Below are 20,723 nucleotides of genomic sequence, written 5' to 3'. Positions count from 1 at the left end.
TCTGGGCTCTCAGAGCTTCCAGCCAGGAGGTTTTAAAGACCCAGGGCGTGGCCCACCTGCTCCTTGTTGCTGGGAATGGTGGCCACCGCTCCTGGCTAGACTGTGGTGCCCCAGGTCGGCTGGTGGGAAGGGAACTCCCGCAGCCAGAGCCAAGCGGCCTTAGGAGTATAGGTGGCCTGCGCTTGAGAGGGTCCTCACTTTCCTCACGATTTTCCCGGGGCAGAACCCAACATGGAATGCTCCTTCCAGCCAAGAATCCAGCCTTGGATTCTGGCCTTGACAGCTCAAGCCAACTCAGGACGCCCCTACAGAGGTTCTGAAAAAAAAAAAAAAGTCAATCTTTAGCAATGGATCACACAGCCTGTGGGTGTGGATGAAGGGTGCAGGTAGCCGCAAGAATTGTGAAGTGCAGGAGGTTTGGATCACTGACACCTCCAGCGCGCTGTCACTTGACCTTCAGTTGTCTCCTTCCAGGAACAGGGATGGGGATTTCCTCATTGGGCTCACTCCTCCCTGTGGCTTCCCGTCCAGTCCAGCCGTGACAGCAAACCGGCTCTCTTCATCACCCTAAGAGATTCTGGCCCCTCTGCCCTTAACTTCTGCTCTGAGCTCGACAACCCTCGCGAAGGAGGGGGGAGGGGGCGTGGAAGATAGGGGGAGGGGACGCGGGTAGAAGAGGGGACAGAGTTCCGAGGGGCCAGCAAGTGCGCTTGCCGGGGGAAGCGGCTTGGGGTCGCTGTGGCTGGGATCCAGTGCCCCCGCGGGAGGGAAAAGAGGGACAGTCGCTGTCTCGGCCCCGCAAGCGGGGCGGATCATTCCGTGCAAGTGATGAGGATGCTGGTGGTTCCTAGCGAGATGGCTCAAGGACAGCCCCGCTGCTTGGGTCACCACCTGCCAGCATACTCCAACCACCCCGCTCCCCCTTCGAGGTCCCTGCCCCGCCGGGAGGGCGATGAGACAGTCAGGGGCAGCATGACTCAGATTCCTGGATGGGGTGTGCTGAAGTCAGAGGAGCGGGTCCTAAAACACTGGGTACTGCCCCCTGACCGGCTCCACTTCACTTTCCCCTCAGTTCTGAGTATGATCCAGAGACTGGAGCCCGGGCTGTAAATGAGGAGTGGTCTCCGTGTGTGGATGGGCCAGAGGGCAGCACGGAGTGTGGGTTAAGACGGAAGCCACACTACCAGCTTTGAAATGCATTTTCCAGCCCTTTGACCTTAGGCAAGTCTCTCAGCCTCTCTGCGCAGGCGTCCTGTAAAGTGGGAATAATCACCATGACTACCACAGGGGGGTCCTAATGAAAATCCAGTGAGTGGATGTTCATTAGAGTGCTGAGGACAGGGCATAGCGTGCTATGTTCATAGCGTGCTACATAAATGTTGGTTAAATAAATAAAGCAGCAGGAAGGAACTTGGAGCGAGGACTGGGGGAATATGGAGGGTGACTTCCTTCTTGACAGAGCCAGGACAATGAGATAAGGAGCCATGAGGGTGTGTGGACTCCCAGGATAAAGACAGCAATCCAGACACAAGTGCAAACGGCTAAAGTGCAAGCCACAGGGATCACAGGGAGATGGGGAAACCCTGGGCCAGAGATGTTGTAATGGCTCTGAAATAAGTTCAAGTTAAGTTCAAGTTTTCTCTTTGTAGTTAGTTTACAAAATGGCCGGGTCAGCACTTTGTGCAAATCTGGGGTCTTCTTTTCTGCAGATGTATGAGTACATTCAGTATATAATGGAATATCTGATCAACAATTCTGAGTCCTTTCACATAATTTATCATCCAAACCCAGACACGTTTGAGTGAAAGGGGCATTAGAAATATGTAATTTTTGAAATGTTTATTTTGGATTGATGTTATGTTATACAAATGGACTTACCAAATAGTTCTGTTAAAATTTTTTCAAAAATTATTTTTCTAAAAAGTAAATATATATATGCCCAGTAAATCAAAACTTTAAATTCTGAATGATTATTCTTGCTCCATATTCACAAACTTCAATCAATTTCTTAGCCATATTTCTAGTAAGATGTCACTGGCATTTTTCTGAAGAATAAAAGTTTTTCAATGTGGTTTTACTATTTAAAATTTTTTTTATAATGTTGCCTGAAATCTTCAAAATTGCTTTTCATGGTTAATCATTTCAAAGATGCTGATACCTTTGGTGTTATTTTGCTAGGGCTGCCATAAAAGAACAGAAATTTATTTCCTCACAGTTCTAGAGGCTGGAAATCTGAGATCAAGGTGTCTGCTGGGTTGGCTTCTTCTGAGGCCTCTCTCTGTGGCTTGTAGATGTCCATCATTTCCATGTGTCTTTACACAGTCTTCCCTCTGTTTGTGTGTGTGCGTGCATGTGTGTGTGTGTGTGTGTGCGCACACGTGTGTCTGTATCCTAATCTTCTCTTCTTATAAGGACACCAATCATACTGAATTAGGGGCTACCCTAATGACCTCATTTTACCTCAGTTACCTTCTTAAAGGCCCTGTCTCCAAATACAGTCACATTCTGACGTACTCAGGGTTAGCATTTCAACGTATGCATTTTAGAGGGACACAATTCAGTCCATAAAACTTCTGTTGATTTTTCTTTGTAGGCCAGACAGTTTTTAATTGAGAAAAACTCTCTCTACAGATGCTCAGGGGAAATTCTGCTAAATCGGGGATATTCTCAATTCTACTTTTTTCTATTAAAATGTTTAAATATTTTAATTCAAATATTTTCACAGATGTTATCTTTTGGCTTCCATCCAGAGAAGCTTTCTTCAACAAATATCTTCGTTACTCCTTTGAATGTTTCCCCAAATTTAGATGCTGCAAAGTTGTATGCCTCTTCAGTTTCTTTCTAATCTAATATAGCAATAAATATATCCAATTAAAAATTGTAGCTAGGGCTTCCCTGGTGGTGCAGTGGTTGAGAGTCCACCTGCTGATGCAGGGGACACGGGTTCGTGCCCCGGTCCGGGAAGATCCCACATGCCGCGGAGTGGCTGGGCCTGTGAGCCATGGCCACTGGGCCTGCGCGTCCGGAGCCTGTGCTCCGCAGCGGGAGAGGCCACAGCAGTGAGAGGCGCGCGTGCCGCAAAAAAAAAAAAAAAAAAAATTGTAGCTAAAAATAGTGGCTCAATCAAAATATTCTTCCTACAAATTGAAATATTTGAAAATGCAGTTTTAAAATTTCAAAACTGTATGTCATATACATTTGAGCACTTCTCATTTAATTTGTTCACTTCTCATTTAATTTGTTAGATGCCTCTTTCAGAGTCTTCCTATCTGCAAAATTCATTTTTTAAATAATATTAACTTATTAAAACTTCAAAAGTTAAAGTGCTTTAGAGTTTCTTCATTGAATACTTTGATAAAATATTTATAATCGTTTTGGAATAAAATGCAATCAAAACGTAGAAGATATCTAAAATTTTTTTTAAAAGTTCAGTACCACTGTGGAACACTTTGAATTAAGACATAATTCTTCAATGGTCCAAACATTTCTAAAATCCAACAGACAATAGGCAGCAAAGAGAGGAAACTTGTACTGACACATTGATGTATATTTTCTTGTACTCAGCGTCAGCATTGTCCAAAAATTATAGATCAGTTACTCTAGGTATATAAAAATATTTGAAAATTTTACAACTTTTATTTTGAATGATAGAATGTCACTTTTTTTTAACACATTAATGAGTGACTTGTGACCTACAGCTAATTCCCAGCATATTTCTGCTCTGTAGGTTTTTTAATTTAGAAAGAATATTTTTTACATAATGTTGTATTCCATTGATATTTAAATTCATAACCACAAATATTATCATTGCAAAAATAACTTTCAATGTTGAAATTTTTAACCGAATTTACAGCAACATTTACAATAATGTCAGATGTTTCACCTTTGACGAAATGAACCGCCAAAAACTTTACTTTGATTTCATGAACTGAGTGAAAAAAATTCAACTATTACTAGAATTAACTTATGTGACTTTCTATTTAAAGCACCTGATGACAGCGATATAAATTTGGCATTACTTAAAAGCTTGTGAAGCAAACAGAGCTTCACTTTTATAAATATGTGTGCGTGCACACACACACACAAACACACACACACACACAGATTAGATAAAGAGAGAAATGAACTTGGCACATCTATTCTAATATCTGCCTAAATGAAATTTATGTTTCACCAAGTGATATCAAACACCTTTGGCAACTACCTTTGTTAAATCAGCATCTTTAAGTAAAATTCTCTTAAAATAGTTAGTAATTTAGACATAGATGCTGATGCTTGCTCAGCAGATTTGTGACCTCTGGTTTTCATGCAATGCCCAACAGCCCCATGGTAGATAGTGATGTCAACTAACAACTTATGCAAGTTATACATTCAGCTCAACTTTCTTGGAAAATGGAAATTCAGTACTTAATTTTTCATTATATAGTCACTTTAATTGTATATAGCTTATTGCTGACAAAAGCATTTACTTGAAAAATAGAAAGTGTTGTCAGACAATAAAATAAGTGGTTGTAGATTTATGCCACACAATAAATGACAAACCCTGTAGCAAGAGCATTCAGACTACTCTTTATAAGTTCAATGGTCCGATTGCTTGGTTTCTCTTTCCCTGTTCATATTACACATAATTCTAACCTATATTTTCCCACATTTCCCACTGATCCCACCCTTGGTGGCCTGATGACTTTGTGATTCTTGCAGGCCGTGGTTCAGGCCACAACACAGTAGGTGGCCCACCAAGGAGCAGCAGTGTCAATACCTCCCCCATAAGCCTTGCAGACCAAGAGGAGATAGCTGTCCTTAGCCACTTCCATCCAAGCACACGTCCGTTTCTCAGTGAGCATCTGCAGGCAGTCGCAAGAGGCTATAATTTAAGATTTGTCAGAAAAGAATCAGGAAAAGAGAGACGGGTTATTACCAGTGAACATTTACATTTAACCATGTGTTAAAGTAAGAATGCTGTGTACAGACCATGGCAGAAATTGGAAGTAGTATAAAGTAGAGGTGTGTCAAATCTACTCCAGATAACTTTGATACAACTAGTAAAAAACAAAACAAAACAAAACAACTTTTAATAAAATTCTTAAACCAGTAAAATTGCTAAATGAATGGGAAGCTGGGACAATAGTTAACAACCAGGACTACCTCAGGCAAACTGAGATGGGTAGAAACTCTGCTCATATTCCAGCTGATGAGATGGGAGGGAAAGAAATTAACTTCTGCTTGTTGTTTGTATTGGTTTTGTCAAAATAACATAATCTCCGGAACCAGTCCTCCCTGAGCTCCTAAACGAGCTGATTAGTGTGGAAGCTTCCTTGCTTGGTGAGCTGCACGCTTCCTCAGCTTCTTCAGAGCAGAGGCCATGCTGTCCTGGAGATGGTAGGAGCGAAACCTCCCACCCTGCTGTAAGCTGCCTTTTCTTTCCACTTTCTTGGTACCTTCTCTGAGGATACATTCAGGTGTAGTGTGGCAATAAAGATGAAAATGAACTAATATTGTTTTAAGTTAGCTAATTTTGCAATTGTGCCGATGGTCTTTGTTTCTAGCTTCACAGGTGTGGAAGTGGAGTGTGTGGACCATCCTACAGGTGGCCCTCGTGCTCTGTCTTCAAACAAGTATGGTTTGCTTGGGTTGTTTAGCCCTGGAGTTGGGAGATGAGTTAACCTGGTAAAGGAAGATTTCCTGAAGGAGGTGATGCAGTAAATTGTGTTCTGAGTCCAACCACTTTTCTAGGTTCTTCTGCAAGACACTTTGGAGGCATATTTGTGGGAAAGAACAAAATGAGAGATCAAATCTCCCTTGATCTCTCTTGACCCTAGAGCCTCTCATTTCTTCTCCCCTTCTGCCTCAAGAGGAGTCCAGAACACCAGAACTTCTCACGGAAATGCTCAGAGAGGTCCCAGACACTACCCATCCTTGTCTCCCAGCCCCAACCTCTGGAGACCTCTGGGAAGCAAGAAGGTAAGGCTTCTGTTTTACACACAGGGGAGTATCACGTAGATTCACAAATCAAAGTAGACAACTTGGTAGTCTGAGGCAAAACTTCCATTTAATCATCCTTCTGTCCTACAGTCCCCAATGGATCCCACAAGAAGATGGCTTAAATCCAGTTACAGCAAGAGCAGCTGGTGTCAAAGACCAGGCCTGTCTGACAAGCCTCCTCGTAGGTACATCCATCTACACAGTTGTAGAAGGTGCACTTGCTGGTGGGGCTGGGATAGAGACCGTTGGACTTTCCGACACAGAATCCACTCTCGCCAGTGCTGCTACTCCCGGGAGCCACAGTGTTGGTGGGGGAGCCTATGGTAGAGGTGGGCACTCTGCAACCTGAGAGAGTAAGAAAAGGGCCCCATAGGTTCTGGGGTGGACTACTTTCCCAGCATAAGTGTTGTGTCTGTAGTGTCACTGGGGGTTCCTCATCTTATCTGAACCAGTGGTTAAATGCTCTGGGCCTGAATCAGTGATACCCAAGTTCACAGCCCAGCTCTGCTATGAGCTATGTGACCAAAAACAAGTCATTAACTTCTCTGAGCCTCAATTTCCTCCCTTAAATGATGGAATACTAGTACTATCTCTTAGAATTATTACATAAAGCATTTTCCCATGTGTATGCTGTATAAAATGTAAGTGCTACAGAATAATTAGCTTTGTTTTTATTTTATTTTTAAGAGGAAAGTAATGTTTATTTATCACCTAAATGCTTGTCCAAATACTATGTTCCATAACCCCCCAAAATCCTACAAAGTGGAAGAATTTTAAAGATTATTTTATTCATGTCAGCTAAGGTGAGAACTGAGATTCAAAACTAGTTCTACCTTGAGTTCAGAGCCTGTGTTATGCCTACTACACTGTTGTCTTTCTTTTTTAAACCACTTTATTAGGTATGATTGACATACAAAGTGTTTACATACAACTTGATGGGTTTGGAGATAAGTACACATTGCGATTATCACAATCAATGTCGTAAACATACCCATCACCTCCAGAAGTCTCCTCCTGTCCTCTTTATTTATTATTATTTTTTGTGGTAAGAACACAAGATCTACCCTTCCAGCAAATTTTTAAGTATACAATATAGTATTCTTAACTACAGGCACTATGTTGTACAGTAGATCTCTAGGATTCATCCATATTGTAAAACTGAAACTTGCACCCTTTGACTAATACCTCCCTGTTTCTCCCTCCCTAGTTTTTATGTTTAAGTAGACTACACCTGTCTCCAAGAGCACCTGTGAGGATAACTTGAAATAACCAGCAGAATTGACATGGTCCAGCAGTCAGCACTGGCTGTCCACATGTCTTCCTGGCCTCTTCTGCTTTCTGCACTTGCCCAGGCCTTTGGGTCTGGGGCAAAACTGTGTGCTGAGACTAATCGTAATTCTGCTCCTCACTTCAGGGAAGGGGCCAGCTGGACCCCGTCAGGGTTCTCCTTCTCTCTTCCCTCTCCTCACCACCTAACTTTGCCATCCCTCCCTTACCTTGTCTTCTCTGCTCCACAAAGTTCCTAAAGGCTGGAGCTGGGCAGACAGGAACAGGAACAAGGCATTTGTGGTCCTCTCTCTACCCAGGCTCCGGAATGTTCTCCAGGAGCTCCTTGAACAGCTCTACAAGGAAAGCCCTCGGGAACAGGGATGGGCCTTTCTCTCTCACTCAGGGGCTGTCCCTTAGCAGCCACCTGAGTCTCTCTTTCTGGGTCCCAAATGCCAGTTCCCTGTGGACATGCTAGGACAGGTGGAAGATCTGAAGGAGGCTTTCTTTGAAGCCAGACTGGGAGGAGCTCTGGATAGTCTTTTCTTCTTCCTTAATGTCTAGTTTGTTACCTCGTGGCTGGTAGGTGGTGCTTCACTACTTACTGGGAGTGGAGACGCTGAGTGCAGACTTGAGGGCATGCATGAAAGGGTATTTGTCTTGTCCACAGAAAGTGCCCGTGAAGTCATCCAAGCCAATGTTCCAGACCATGGACCCCCAACTAGTTCTTCAGCAGCCACTCATCCTGTGGGAGAGAATCAGGGGCACTGTGGGATGTCCTTGCACACGCACAGGGAGTGACTCCAGCAGGATGACGGGGAAGGCCATGATCCAGTCATGGAGAGGAGGGAATGGGAGAGTGGCTTTCCCACAGAGACTCTGAGGGAGTCATGGACATATTTGTAGACAAGGAGAGATCTTAGGACTACCAAGTCAGGGAGAATGAGTCTCTCCCCTGCTCTCTGTTATCACCAACCACCTTCTGAGAAGGCTTGTCTGAGTTGGAGCTTGGGTGGTTGTGATGTCAAAAGAGATACAGGGCCCTTCACCTGGCAAGTGTCTGGGCAGAGAGACAGGGCTCCTGATGGGGAGGTATAGGGTGAAGTGCTTTGGGGCTGGTAAATAGTAACCACCCAGATATGAGCATGTAAAGGCCAGTGGGCAGAAGCCTAATGGCTCCAAGGATCTCTTGCCTCCCGATGTGGGTTCCTCCTGTATGAAGTTACTGTATGCAGGAGAGGAGAAAAGGAGAGGAAGAAACTGATCTACACCATGGCCCTCGGGGTGGAAGAGTGCCTAATTCAGGAAGCACGAATCAGAGCGCTGGATCAGGAGCAGAGCAGAACAGGGAAAGGGGCCAAAAGGGAGTCTTCAGGAGTGGGCGTGGGGGCCGAGGACGGGAAGGCACAGGAGCTGAGGGAAGGGAGGAACCAGCTGCAACTGCCCGGAAGCAGAGGGGCTGTTCCAACCGCCGAGCTCTACAGCTGGGCCACCAGCTCCCTTGAGACCTCAGGGCCACCCTGGGTCTTGCCTTACCTCTCTTAGGTGTTTTCTTGTAATTCAAATGTACTTGGAGGGCAGGTTCCCTACCTCTCCCAACTGTGTAGAAGGAAGGGTGTGGAGGGCCTTACCTTGAGGGTGAAGCTCTTGGGATTGGCATATCCAATCCACTGATTCCCCTTGTAGGCATAGGGCACCTTCTGGGGAGCGTTCCACACCTCGGTGGCTCCTTTCAAGAAGGAGCAGACCTGGGGCAGGAGGACAAATCACGGCTCAGATGCACCTGCCTGTGTTTGGCTCACATCTCCCTCCTCCCTCCCTTTATTTTCTGGAATACACTCCTCTCCCCACCTCTCTTTGCTGGAAATAAGAGCTCATGGTTCCAGTTTCACCCCAGCTCCCCTACTTTCCCTCTTGTGGGTGGCACAGTGGAAAGGGCACAGGCTGGAAAGACAAGACCTAAATTCCAGTCCTGGGTCTGCCAATACCCATCTGTGAGACAAGGGAAAGGGCAGCTTCTTTGTGCCTTGTGGCCCAGTTTCCCCTTGAAACGAGTTTTCCTGTTTCTCTTATTTGAAAGAATTTTTGCCACAAAAGAGCCAAGAGCCAACAAGTGGGTGAGAACACATAATGTTTAGGGTCTGAGATTCTGGTGCTGGACAACTTTAGTTTGAATCTTAGCTCTGCCACTTACAAGTTCTGTGACCCTGAGCAAGTTTCTTAATCCCTCTGTGCCTCTGTGTCTTCTTGTGTAAGAGGATAAAATCAGCACCTCACTGTTGTGAGGGTTAAATAGGATGATATATAAAAATCACTGAGAACAGAGCCTGGCTATACATTTGGACCCGGTAAATGTTAACCACTACTAGCATGAAAGATGCACATTTACTCTAAAAGGTTAAAATTTGAGATGTTTTATCAATGGTTCATTCTACCCTTCCCTCCCTACCACATACACTCAGAGCTGGCAACAATGGGGTACCCTGTATTAGAAATCAGAGTATAAATTCCTTCTCTTTGGAAGTATCTATGATTCTTTAGAACAGAAAGTGAATCTCTCTGCTCCTCCGGCCCTCTGGGACATTACCTCAAAGTAGGCAAGACTCCCAGCCTCTTGAGTGTAGGACCTGGCAGTCCCAGGGCCAAAGGTGAGAGCATCCAGACCATGGCTGGCAGGATTAGTGAGAGTGAAGGTACTGGCATAAGCCCCAAAGCCCACCATCAGCTCCTCAGCAGGGGCACCTTGATTCTTCCAGTAGTTCATTGCATAATCCTAGAGGCAAGGTAAGGAACATATTACTGTACTAAAAAGCAGCTGAGGATATGCCCAGAGGCCTGTGGAATAGCCAACATTTTCTACCCAATTTCCTGGCCACTTCAGACATAGCCTGCAGTCCAGACCCTTCCACAGCCCAACCTCACAGAAAGGAAAGTGGTACCCTTCCTTCTGGAACTGGGTGTTAGAGGCAGCGTCAGTCAAGAGGTATAGTACTTAGGTAGCAGGGCCCAGTGTCAACTGGGAATGAAATGTTCCACTATCCTCCTTCCCCTCATACTGGACTTGGCATTTGGGATGGGACTGGGGTTCAGCTGTGCATCCTCTTGTTTTCCCAACTTGTGGAATATAGCAGCTCAGAATTGTTTGAGCATGGGGTATGCTCCTGGGAGACTTTCCCATGCCAATTTTTATATCTCTGGTTGCATTCTACACTGAAATCACATCTAGCCAACTTACACACCTACTTATCATTAAGATTTATTATTACAGCTGCCTATGCCATACAAGTTAAGAAGATAAATCTTATGGGATGGGGAGAAAGTAGAAGGGAGGTGAGGAAGATTAGGGGCAAGATAGATCATGAAACGTGCTCCTAGCATCAATGACAATGATAGTTAAATTATTTTTTCAATGTTTGGGATTATCCCAAGCCACTATTCTGCTTCCTTTGGTGTGAAAGATGAATGGGTACAATTAATCATAAGAGAAAGGAAGCAGGCAACATGAACTGGGTTAAAAAAGATCACCATCTTTATCTTGTCCATCAAGCTTCCTCAGCCTCCCTTTTGGTCCTTGGCCAGGGATCCCATGACATGCTTTGAAAATATCCATCAGAATTAACTGTCCCAAATCCTTACTCACCACACTGAAGTATTTGTAGTCTCCCTTGTCATTGGGTCCTGCAAACAGGGGGCTGTCCTCTCCTGTGAAGCCATCCCAGGAGCCCCTGAGGTCATAGGTCATCACGTTGATGAGGTCCATGTACCTTGGGCTGTTGAGGGTAGGATACAAGAGAAGAAAAATGATCCAGAGGAAATCATAGTCTCCAACCCACTGCCCCTAAAGCTCCTAGTCCCTACTGGATGTGTTGTTTGTAATTACATCATGAGGGAATATGCTTTATTGTTCTTTATTTCATTCTCTCTCACCTTTATTTGAAAAATTGATATATAGAAGGCTTACAACCCATAATCAATATCTGGCTGCACGCAGACCTTCAGGTCTTGTAGAAGTTTGAAACTCAACTAACCTTTTCCAAATAGCCTTTTATCATTGAGAATTTTGGCTGGCTTCCCACGCCTCTCTCTCAGGCTTTGGGGTCATCTTATTCTTTTGGGACAGAGCCTTCTCTCTCCAAGGTACCTGAGCATTGGCTAATCTATGGGGCAGGTCTCAGAGTTACTTAGCTCCTGGGCTTGGGGTTTACTTACTTTGACATCTCGGGGATCTGGTAGGCAGTTTCAATGGTACCTTTGCCAGCTGACACAGCAGCAGAAATCAACAACCTAGGCTTGTTGCTCTGGGTGGCTTCGTGCTCAAAAGCCTCATACATTTCCTGTGAAACAGAGGACACTGGACTCAGGCTGCAAGGACCAATGAACATTTGACAAGGTCATGATTCTTACAAAGAAAGCTGAACAGTGTTCAGCTTAGAGTCCTTTGCTTCAAAAACTGTTGTTGGGGGGCTTCCCTGGTGGCGCAGTGGTTGAGAATCTGCCTGCCAATGCAGGGGACACAGGTTTGAGCCCTGGTCTGGGAGGATACCACATGCCACGGAGCAACTGGGCCTGTGAGCCACAACTACTGAGCCTGCGCATCTGGAGCCTGTGCTCCGCAACAAGAGAGGCCGCGACAGTGAGAGGCCCGTGCACCGCAATGAAGAGTGGCCCCCACTTGCCACAACTAGAGAAAGCCCACACACAGAAATGAAGACCCAACACAACCAAAAATAAAAAAACAAAACAAACAAAAAGAACTGTTGTTGGTCTCTGGGAACAACAATGAGTTGTCTCCCCAAAACTTGTACTGAGGGAAATTTGGTGACTCTCTAAGAGTCACAAATAATGTCCAGAGCAGAAAAATAAAAAAAGAAAGCTAATATATGGACCAAAAAAAAATGGCTCTTAGCTCTACAGACTATATATGATTAAATCTAACAATTGGAAAAATCAATCATGGAAGAAGAGGAAATAAGAGTACTGACGCAATCATTGGTGCTCAATCAAGCTGCCCAGGGGAGAGGACACTCTGGCCCAACAACTTTATGTCTGGCCCTGGTGGCAGGAGTACCTCTTCGCTGGAAGCATCTGGTTCTACTTACCAGAGTGAGGGGCCATTGAACATCTCAGTCTGTAACTAGCTCACCTTGCCCTACATTGCTGCCCCCCAAGGAAGGACCTGTCTGAGGACTATTTGACTTCCCATAGCTGTGCTTAGAACATGAATGTTTCAGACTCCTTGGCAGATCTCTTACTGTAAATAAGTTAACTTTCATGCTCCCTTACAGTAGTCTCTATAACTTGGCCCTACAAGTTTTCCCTGAAAGAAAAATCTGATCTTACACTATAGAAATCAGACTTTGAGCCAGAAGAACTGAGATTCACACCCTCAGGTGTACTTAGCCTCGCTCAGAACCCCTCATCATATAGTGGTCTTCACCCCAGTCCATTGTGGACCAGATTCTATGTTCTTTGGACACAGGGAATGTGAGTCATCTTCAACAGGACAGTGAAGAGCTGCTTGGTGTCAGCTGGGTTGCCACAGGTGCCAGGATACTCCCAATCAATGTCCAGCCCATGGAAGTTGTACTTCCTCAGAAACCATATGGCTGACTGGATGAAGGTCTGGTGGTTCTCAGCAGTGGCCACCATGTTGGAGAATCTGGAGTCAGCAAGTCATTATGATCTTAGTGGCAGTGATGGGCTTCAACGTGGACTCTCTCAAGGGCAGGATTCTATTATGTGGCACTTGGGGCTGGGGTAGGGGTGGGGTGGGGGGACACAGGAGGAAACAATAGTGGCCTAAGCTCCTGGGTCCTCTGTCTTGTCACTTAGCCTCCTATTTGTCCAGATGCATATTCAGTTATTCAGACATTCATTTGACATTTGGTAGTGCTGGGATATAGTGGTGAATACAATAGAGTTTCTGCCCTGGAGGAGCTCCTATAAAGGAAGGTATAGATAAGTAGATAGGCAGGTGGTAAGAGCTGTGATAAGGGAAGGACAGACTTCAAAGACAGCTCTGACCAGAAGGTTATAGGATATCTAAATTTATACCTGAAGCCAGAGGCCACCCACTTCAGAGAATTCAGAGCCCTTGGAGTTTGGAAGAGACTGAGTAATCTGGGAGCGATTCCTCTGTGAATGCAAAGTCTTACCCTTGGGTTCCAAAGTTCCAGCCCCAACAGATAGCAGGGTTTTCAGTCCCCTGTTGCTGGAGATAGAAAGATCCCAATGTAAATAAAATTCCACAGGCAAGGAGATGTCATCTGCTGGTCAGTCTCTCCACCCTCGTATCCCACACCTGAGCAGCGCCAGGCCTACCCCATTACCAGTCTCTGATCTCGCACTGGGAGCAGAGCTCTCTGTAGGAGCAAAGTACTGTCTTACTCTGGGTACCTCCAGGACACAGTATAAATGCTCATTGAACAGGTTCCTGTTCCTGGCCTTGCCAGTCGGCTGGTGGATCCTGATTCAACAGGAAGCTTCAGGGGAAGACAAGGCAGGGCATCCTAGGGAGGATGGAAGAGCCTAAAAGTAGTCCCTTAGCACAGATGGTAGAGGGGCTGGAGCTGCCAGGATACACTAGGCCAGAAAGCTGAAAGTCTGAGACTCTTAAAGGAAAGAACAAGGAATAGAGGCAGTAGACGTGTCTACCATTTACTGAGTGCCTACCAAATGCCAGGTACTTTACATACATTGCTTCTGTCACCCTTACAATCCCAATAGGCAGGAAGTATTAATCTCACTTTGCCCTTTAAGTGATATTCAGAGAGCTTAAGCAATCTGTTCCAGATCACCCAGCTACTAAGGTTGGCAGAGCCAGGATTTAAACCTAACTCCTCTATTCCATGGTGTCTCCCAGCAGGCACCCAGGTCCTGTGAGCTTGATCTTAAAAACTACCCACTGGGGCTTCCCTGGTGGCGCAGTGGTTGGGGGTCCGCCTGCCGGTGCAGGGGGCGCGGGTTCGTGCCCCAGTCTGGGAGGATCCCGCGTGCCGCGGAGCGGCTGGGCCCGTGGGCCGTGGCCGCTGGGCCTGCGCGTCCGGAGCCTGTGCTCCGCGGCAGGAGGGGCCGCAGCGGTGAGAGGCCCGCGTACCGCAAAAAAAAAAAAACAAAAAAAAAAAACAAAAAAAAACTACCCACTGGATTCCCAACTGGACCAAAGTGTCAATTAACCTATCTGATAAACTGATCAGGCATTCCTGAGTTCTGCCACTTACTAGTTCTGTGGGCAAGGGAAAGCTTTTAACCTCTCTACAGTGCAGTTTCCTCAAGCTTAAAATATCTTTTAAACTTTAACATGCCTACTTCCTAGTGTTTGTTGTGGGGGTTACATAAATAATAAATGAAAAGCACCTAGCATAATGTCTGGCCCACCCAATTCATTGGTAGTCACTCAGTACATGTGCTAAGTGTTTAACTGGCACGAGAACCATCTCAGGTTAAATTGGCAGCTAGCCCATAGGTTGGTGTGGGTCTGTACTGCAACATGGCAACCTCCAGGGGACTGTATTCACAATGAATCCCTTGTGGATGGCTGCTCATGGGACACATAGCATTCAATGCGAAGGATCTGCTGAGAAAATAATCCAGACGAATGACAGCAACCTGCCTCTCCTAGGGAGAATGATGCCAATAGCTCTGCCAATGAGGCATGAGAGTGACTGCAAACAGGACTCAAAGACTAGGCATTCTGGTGTTGGTGTCTCTAAGGACTTCTGAAAGACCCATGTGAAAACCTCCAACACAGCCCAGAGCCCAAGCCCAGAACTCACTAGTGCTTGAGGCCATTGATGCTGGCATAGAGGGTCTCATCATTCCACTCAATGGTTGTCATCTGGTTGTTGGTCATGCCAGTGAAAGCAAAGATGATGTGTGTGCAGAGACAAGGGTCCACATTCTCGGGCATGTAGTGGGCAATCCCAGGACGGTACTGGCTCCAATTGGTGAAGTAACAGACAATTTTGGTTGCTGTGCCTGGAACGGCAGGGAAATAAGAGGTGGCCCCTGCCCTGACTAATATCCCTTGTCCCCAGGGCACCCTGGTACTCCCCATCTTCACATGGGGCACTTACCCAGCTGCAGCAAGAGGGCCAGCCCTAAAGAAGAAAAGAGATCTTGGTCAGAGGGTAGCAGGGTCTTTCTTTCCCTGGCTGACCTGAGACAGCACTCGGCAGTAAATGGAGAAGGGGAGCTGGGGCCTGGTACCCCCTCTGCTCTATAAATCCTTTCCCAACATGGACCCCTGCATGATGATTTCAGGGAAAGTAGCTAATGTAGGCACTCGGTGAGCTACCTGGAAGCTCAGATGATAGTGAGCAGTTCAGGAACCAGGAACACATGTTGTTATTCGTTCAACAAACTCATATTAAGTACTGAGTTCTGAAGACAAAAAGAAAAACTAGACAAACTCCCTGCCCTCAGAGAACTCTGAGCCTGGTGGGGAAGTCAAACCTGTAAACACAACCAAACCTCAACTCAATGCAATGAGACAAGTGTTAAAATTGAGATATGCACAGGATATTATAGAAAACAAGTCAGGGAAGACTTCCCAAGAGAGGTGACATTGGGACTGGGCTCTCTGTTCTCCCTCTAGGCTCCTTTGGGATTTGTGCTTTCTTATCCCTATCACAGCATGTTTCACCCTGAAAGCACTAATTGTTTATTGGTCTGCCCACTAGAATGTGAACTCCCTGAGGGCAGGGACTGTGCTTACACCGCTGAATCCCCACTACCCAGCCCAGTGCCTGGCCCATAGTCAACTCTCTGTCCATATGTATTGAATAAACAGACCCTAAAGATAAACCAAAGTGGTGGAGAAGGGCAGAGGAGGCACCAGAGGTGGAGAAGGGGAGGGCAGGCAGAGGGCCCCCTCCGGTAGCCATACCCTTCACACTAAGGACTAGAACTCACTTTTCCAGAACCAGTTTCACTCTACTTCTCAACTGAAATTATGCTCCTAAATTTTATTTCCATCCAAGCTACGCAGTTGTACCCAGGATGCGCTGTGCTATCTGACTCAGTGACCATTCTCATTGGGCTCCTACCCACAGTTGCGGCGTCATCTCTAGGGATGAGTTAGCACTGGCGGAACTGCATTAGCTCTTTAAGGGCTTGTCTGCCTCTCTCCCTGGAACCCTCACACCTATCCCCAAAGTACACAACCAGAAAAACCTCTGCCTCATCCAGTTTTCTGCTAACTGTTCCTGTTAGTTGATTAATCCTTGGTCAAGTGTATGCACTGAGTTCCCGCTCTGTGGCTGGCAGTGAGGAGGCATCACAGAGCATCAGAACTAGAATGGCTAGCCCAGGAGTTGAGGAAGATGGTGGAAGAGTAAGACGCGGAGATCACCTTCTTCCCCCCAGGTACATCAGAACTAGAATGGCTAGCCCAAGTCTTCCATCACCCTACATGGGGAAATGGCCTTGTCCTGATTCACCAGAGTTATCCATTTTCTTTCCCTTCTGAAGCCCTTGGGTGATTAGCAGGTCCTTCCTTCCTCTTCCTCTCCCTCTCTTCCTTCCTTCCTTCCCCACTATGTTATGAACCCAAGGAATCTGCAAGAGAGACAGGGGACAAGGAAGCCTTGGAGCATAGAGAGTGAGGGTGGAGGTAGAATAAATAGAGGAGAAAAAGCAGATACTCTGAAAGCTCACCTGGGCCACCTGGGACAGACTCACCTGCAAGAATCAGCCATTTCCCCTTTTTGGTGGGAAGTGCTCATTGCGAGTTCCAGGGCTGAATGGGCACTCGACAGCTTTTTATAGGGAACACTGGAGGCCTTGCCCCCCGCACCTGGCTCCCTTCAGCAAGCAAGGCTCCCTTCCTCTGACCCAGGAATAAAGGGGTAGCAGAGGACACATGGCTCCCACTTAACCTCTGAACCTTATCTGTGTTTTCCTTCTTAGGTAATCAACCCCAAGACACAATGGAGACTCGGTAAGAACAGCCTTAAAAGGTTATTGACTGAAGGTACGTTTAGGAAAATGGTATATCTGGCACAGGTATAAGGCTGGCCTAGGGTTCAAAGTCATTATAGGTCCCAGTAGGCCCTACATGTCCAAAGAGACCATCTGGACTCTAGGGGATGAGTATGGACAAGGGAAGTGAGGCTGCCATTTGACCAGGATTTATCGCTGGCCAGACAAAGGTAGGCAGCCCTGCCTAGCCTCCAACTCCTTGATTCCATCGTAACAATAGATGTCAGGTAATGGCTACCAGTTTGTGAGGTTTCACCAAGTTTGCAGTGAGAAAGCATCACTTTTCAAGCTTGCTTCCGTTTAACCAAAGGTGGCCCGGTTTTCAGAGGATGGAGGAAATTCACGGGGTGCAGACATTTATAGTTAGGCTTTGCTTCAGACGAGAGAAGCAGCAAGTCCTGGGACAAGGCCCCAGGCAGCCATAAAAATCAGAGCAAAGACAGCAGCAAAAATGTCCGTGGATCGAGGCACTGAGGATCACAATGTTTTAGGACCTGCCTCCCTCCCTCTACTCCACTCCCAGGCTAACTGCCCAGACAGAAGGGGATGCACCTACAGGAAGCCCACTATGAGGCCACATCACAGATGTCCAGACCGCGTCTCAGGGTCACTCAGCCTCAGAAGGCAATGAGAGGAGCAAAGGTGTGGTTTTTCCTCTGGCATTGACACCAGCCCCAGGACACACACTGAGTCCGACCAAAATCCCAGTTGGGACGGGTGGCACTGCTGGCCGCACTCCAGGCAACACCTACCTGCTGCTTAGAGACCTACTAGGTGAGTGTTCAATGTCTTCTGAAAGATGCTGATCAGACCTTTGGGAACTTCTAATCCAGACCCATTTAAGGGCAATCTGGGTTCACAGAGAATACAGGAATGGTTCCTACAGATTTCAATATAAGTATGATGGGCTCCTGGCAATCCCATGGCTGTTATCCTTCCCAGGCCTTTGACTCAGTTGGCCTCTAGTCATTGACTGCCAAGCCCTTGAGGCATGAACTAACTGGAATTGGCCCGGTCTTGAAAATAGTAATAACAGCTCACATTCATTCAGCCTGTGCAATGTGCGAGATGATTAAGTCATTTAATCCTCAAATCAACCCTTTGAGGCAGATTATGGTCATCCCTTTTACAGACTGGGGAAACTGAGATTTAAGGGAAATTAATTAACTGTCTAAGGTCACACTGAGAATAAGTAGAGCTGAGACCCAAGCAGAGACAGCCTGCCTCTGGGACCCGGGTTCTCTTGCTCCACCATCCCTCACCCACACCACCCTATACAACGGCACATACGGCTCCTCTATGGCAGAGGACTCCTACCTAGCCTTAAAAAGTCTCCTGAAAGAAGTTGTCTGGGGTCGGGGGTGGGGGGGGGGTGGGGGGTGGGTAGGAGGTTGATCAGAGTTCCTCTCCAATCTCAGCTAAACAAAAGACCCTAATCTCCTTAATCTACTCCTGGATATTTGCAAAGCAAAGGGTTCTCTCCTCACAGCAGTTGTGAGAAAGGAATCCATAGAGTTCAGGGCTTGGAGCCCAAGACATAGACCTTTGATGGACTTTTGGGCTCCATGTGAGGCCAAGGTAACTGTGTTGGACAGCTGTCCATGATAATCAAAGTAACAACAGACACAAATAATGTTTTTGATGTGTCACGTACTAGCCTAAATTCTTTGCAAATATTACCTTACTTACCCCTCATATCTCCGGCAGCAGGCACGCTTATTATCCCCATTTTACAGAGAAGAGTGGAGCACAGAGAAGGTAAGTAACTTGGCCAAAGTCACACAGTAAGTTAGTGACAAAGCCAGGATGTGAATCCACGCAGTCTGACTCCTGACTGTGCTCTTAATCATTTCACTCTTCTGCTTCTCAAGAACGCAACAACCTGAGGAAGCAAAGGACTGAGCCAGAGTTAGAAAACCAGAGAGGTACCCCAAACAACGTATACCTTATAGTAAGAAGATCTGAGCTCTGGGGCAGCATTTAGGGGGCCTTGGGCACAAAGTTCCCCCTAGTCTCCAGCAGCGTTTGCCACCCCTGTTTTTTCATATGTACATCTGATGTTTTCTCAACCATAAAGGAATAAATCCCCTGGTACTCCCACTCTCACTCACCTTCGGATCACGTAGCCACCTCTAAGCCCCTTCACCTGCAGAAATTCTGGTGCTGAGGCAGAAGATAGATGGGTTCCAGGCTAGGCATTTACAACTAGTCTCCTGTTTACATTTCTTGAGGAAGGAGGCATGTGGGCTCTAGACTAGACACTTACAACCAGCCTCCTGTTTGCCCTTCGAGATGGAAATAACAACAAGAACGGGGTAAATAGCTGGACTTTGCCTCCTGTGGACACTTTAAGATAACAATTATGGCAGGGACAGAGAGGGCTGAACCCTGCTTGAGTAAAAGATCAAGAGGTCACATATTTCCCATCCTTGGGTCAAGGGAGATACTGTATATGCACAGAAAGTCTCCTTGTTGGTCAAACCGGAGGGGGCACCATCCCAGAATAGGTGCTGCCAACGCCCCCCATAGACCTCTGGGCTTGAATCCATCTTGGAAAAAGTAGTGCACACCTGTTGGGGAGGGTCCTAGGACAGGTCAGGTGTGGAAAAAGAAACCAGGTCGTTGGCCACAGGTAAACAAAGACCCGGAAGAACTGCCCGATATAAATGACTTAACCGCCTCTTTACTGCACTCATTAGGGAGGACGCCCACACCCTTTCTCTCCTGGTGTGTATCTTTGCCCTGCTTCTTTCTTAACTAAACAAACTGTTTCTCTGTGGGCTCTCCCATTCGTTGTACTGTGTCTCTAATAATAAACTTTGTACCTGGTTTTACAGTTTTTGCGTCCTTGAGAAATACATTTTTCAGTGGGAGCAAGGGCCAGGGGAATTTTGCTTCTAGCCTCTAGCCTCTGGTGGTCTAGGGGCTAGGATTCCCTGTTTTCATCCAGGTTACCCAGGTTCAATTCCTGGTCAGGGAACTAAGATCTCGTTCACTGCTGTCTCTCTGAGATCAGTGCTGCCACCACTTAGATATATGATCTTACATTCCCTGAGCCCCAGTCAGCTCATCTGCAAATTGGGCTTAAATGCCTCCTTCATAAGCCATGAAGATTAAATATGCAAATGAAAGTGTTGTTCAAAGTTTAAGATAAGGGACTTCCCTGGCGGTCCAGTAGTTAATACTCTGCGCTTCCACTGCAGGGGACACTGGTTCAATCCCTGGTTGGGGAAATAAGATCCCTTATGCCGCGCAGCCAAAAAAAAGAAAAAAAAAGAAAGTTTAAGATAAAAATCATTTTTCAATAAGGAAAGGATTCGAAGAGTAGTGGGAGAATGAGGGGAAACACAATTTATCCTGAAATTAGGGTGTCTGAACTCAGAAACAGCCTTAGACTTCAAGCAGCCTTACTCCCTGCTTCGGACACCATGCTTTAGAGGAAGAATTGCAAACTTTTCCATAAAGGGCCAGATAGTAATACTTTAGGCTTTGTA

General features: G+C 46.3%; 1 protein-coding gene across 1 annotated transcript; it reads right to left on the bottom strand.

Moving 5' to 3' along the window:
• Positions 1-1,217: 1,217 nt before the first annotated feature.
• LOC132423184 (acidic mammalian chitinase-like) lies at positions 1,218-18,925 on the bottom strand. Its single transcript, XM_060008670.1, is given in 15 exon segments — positions 1,218-1,252; positions 4,760-4,864; positions 6,115-6,327; positions 7,854-7,972; positions 7,974-7,993; positions 8,880-8,996; positions 9,836-10,021; positions 10,889-11,012; positions 11,458-11,610; positions 12,749-12,907; positions 13,404-13,428; positions 13,431-13,459; positions 15,024-15,225; positions 15,324-15,347; positions 18,919-18,925. Coding segments are annotated over 15 exon segments (1,518 nt in total).
• Positions 18,926-20,723: the final 1,798 nt, after the last annotated feature.

This window comes from Delphinus delphis, chromosome 1, assembly GCF_949987515.2.
Source record: "Delphinus delphis chromosome 1, mDelDel1.2, whole genome shotgun sequence".
NCBI classification, from domain to species: Eukaryota; Metazoa; Chordata; class Mammalia; order Artiodactyla; family Delphinidae; genus Delphinus; species Delphinus delphis.
Note: the sequence above shows the minus strand (reverse complement) of the source record. Positions and strands in the feature narration are given on the sequence as shown.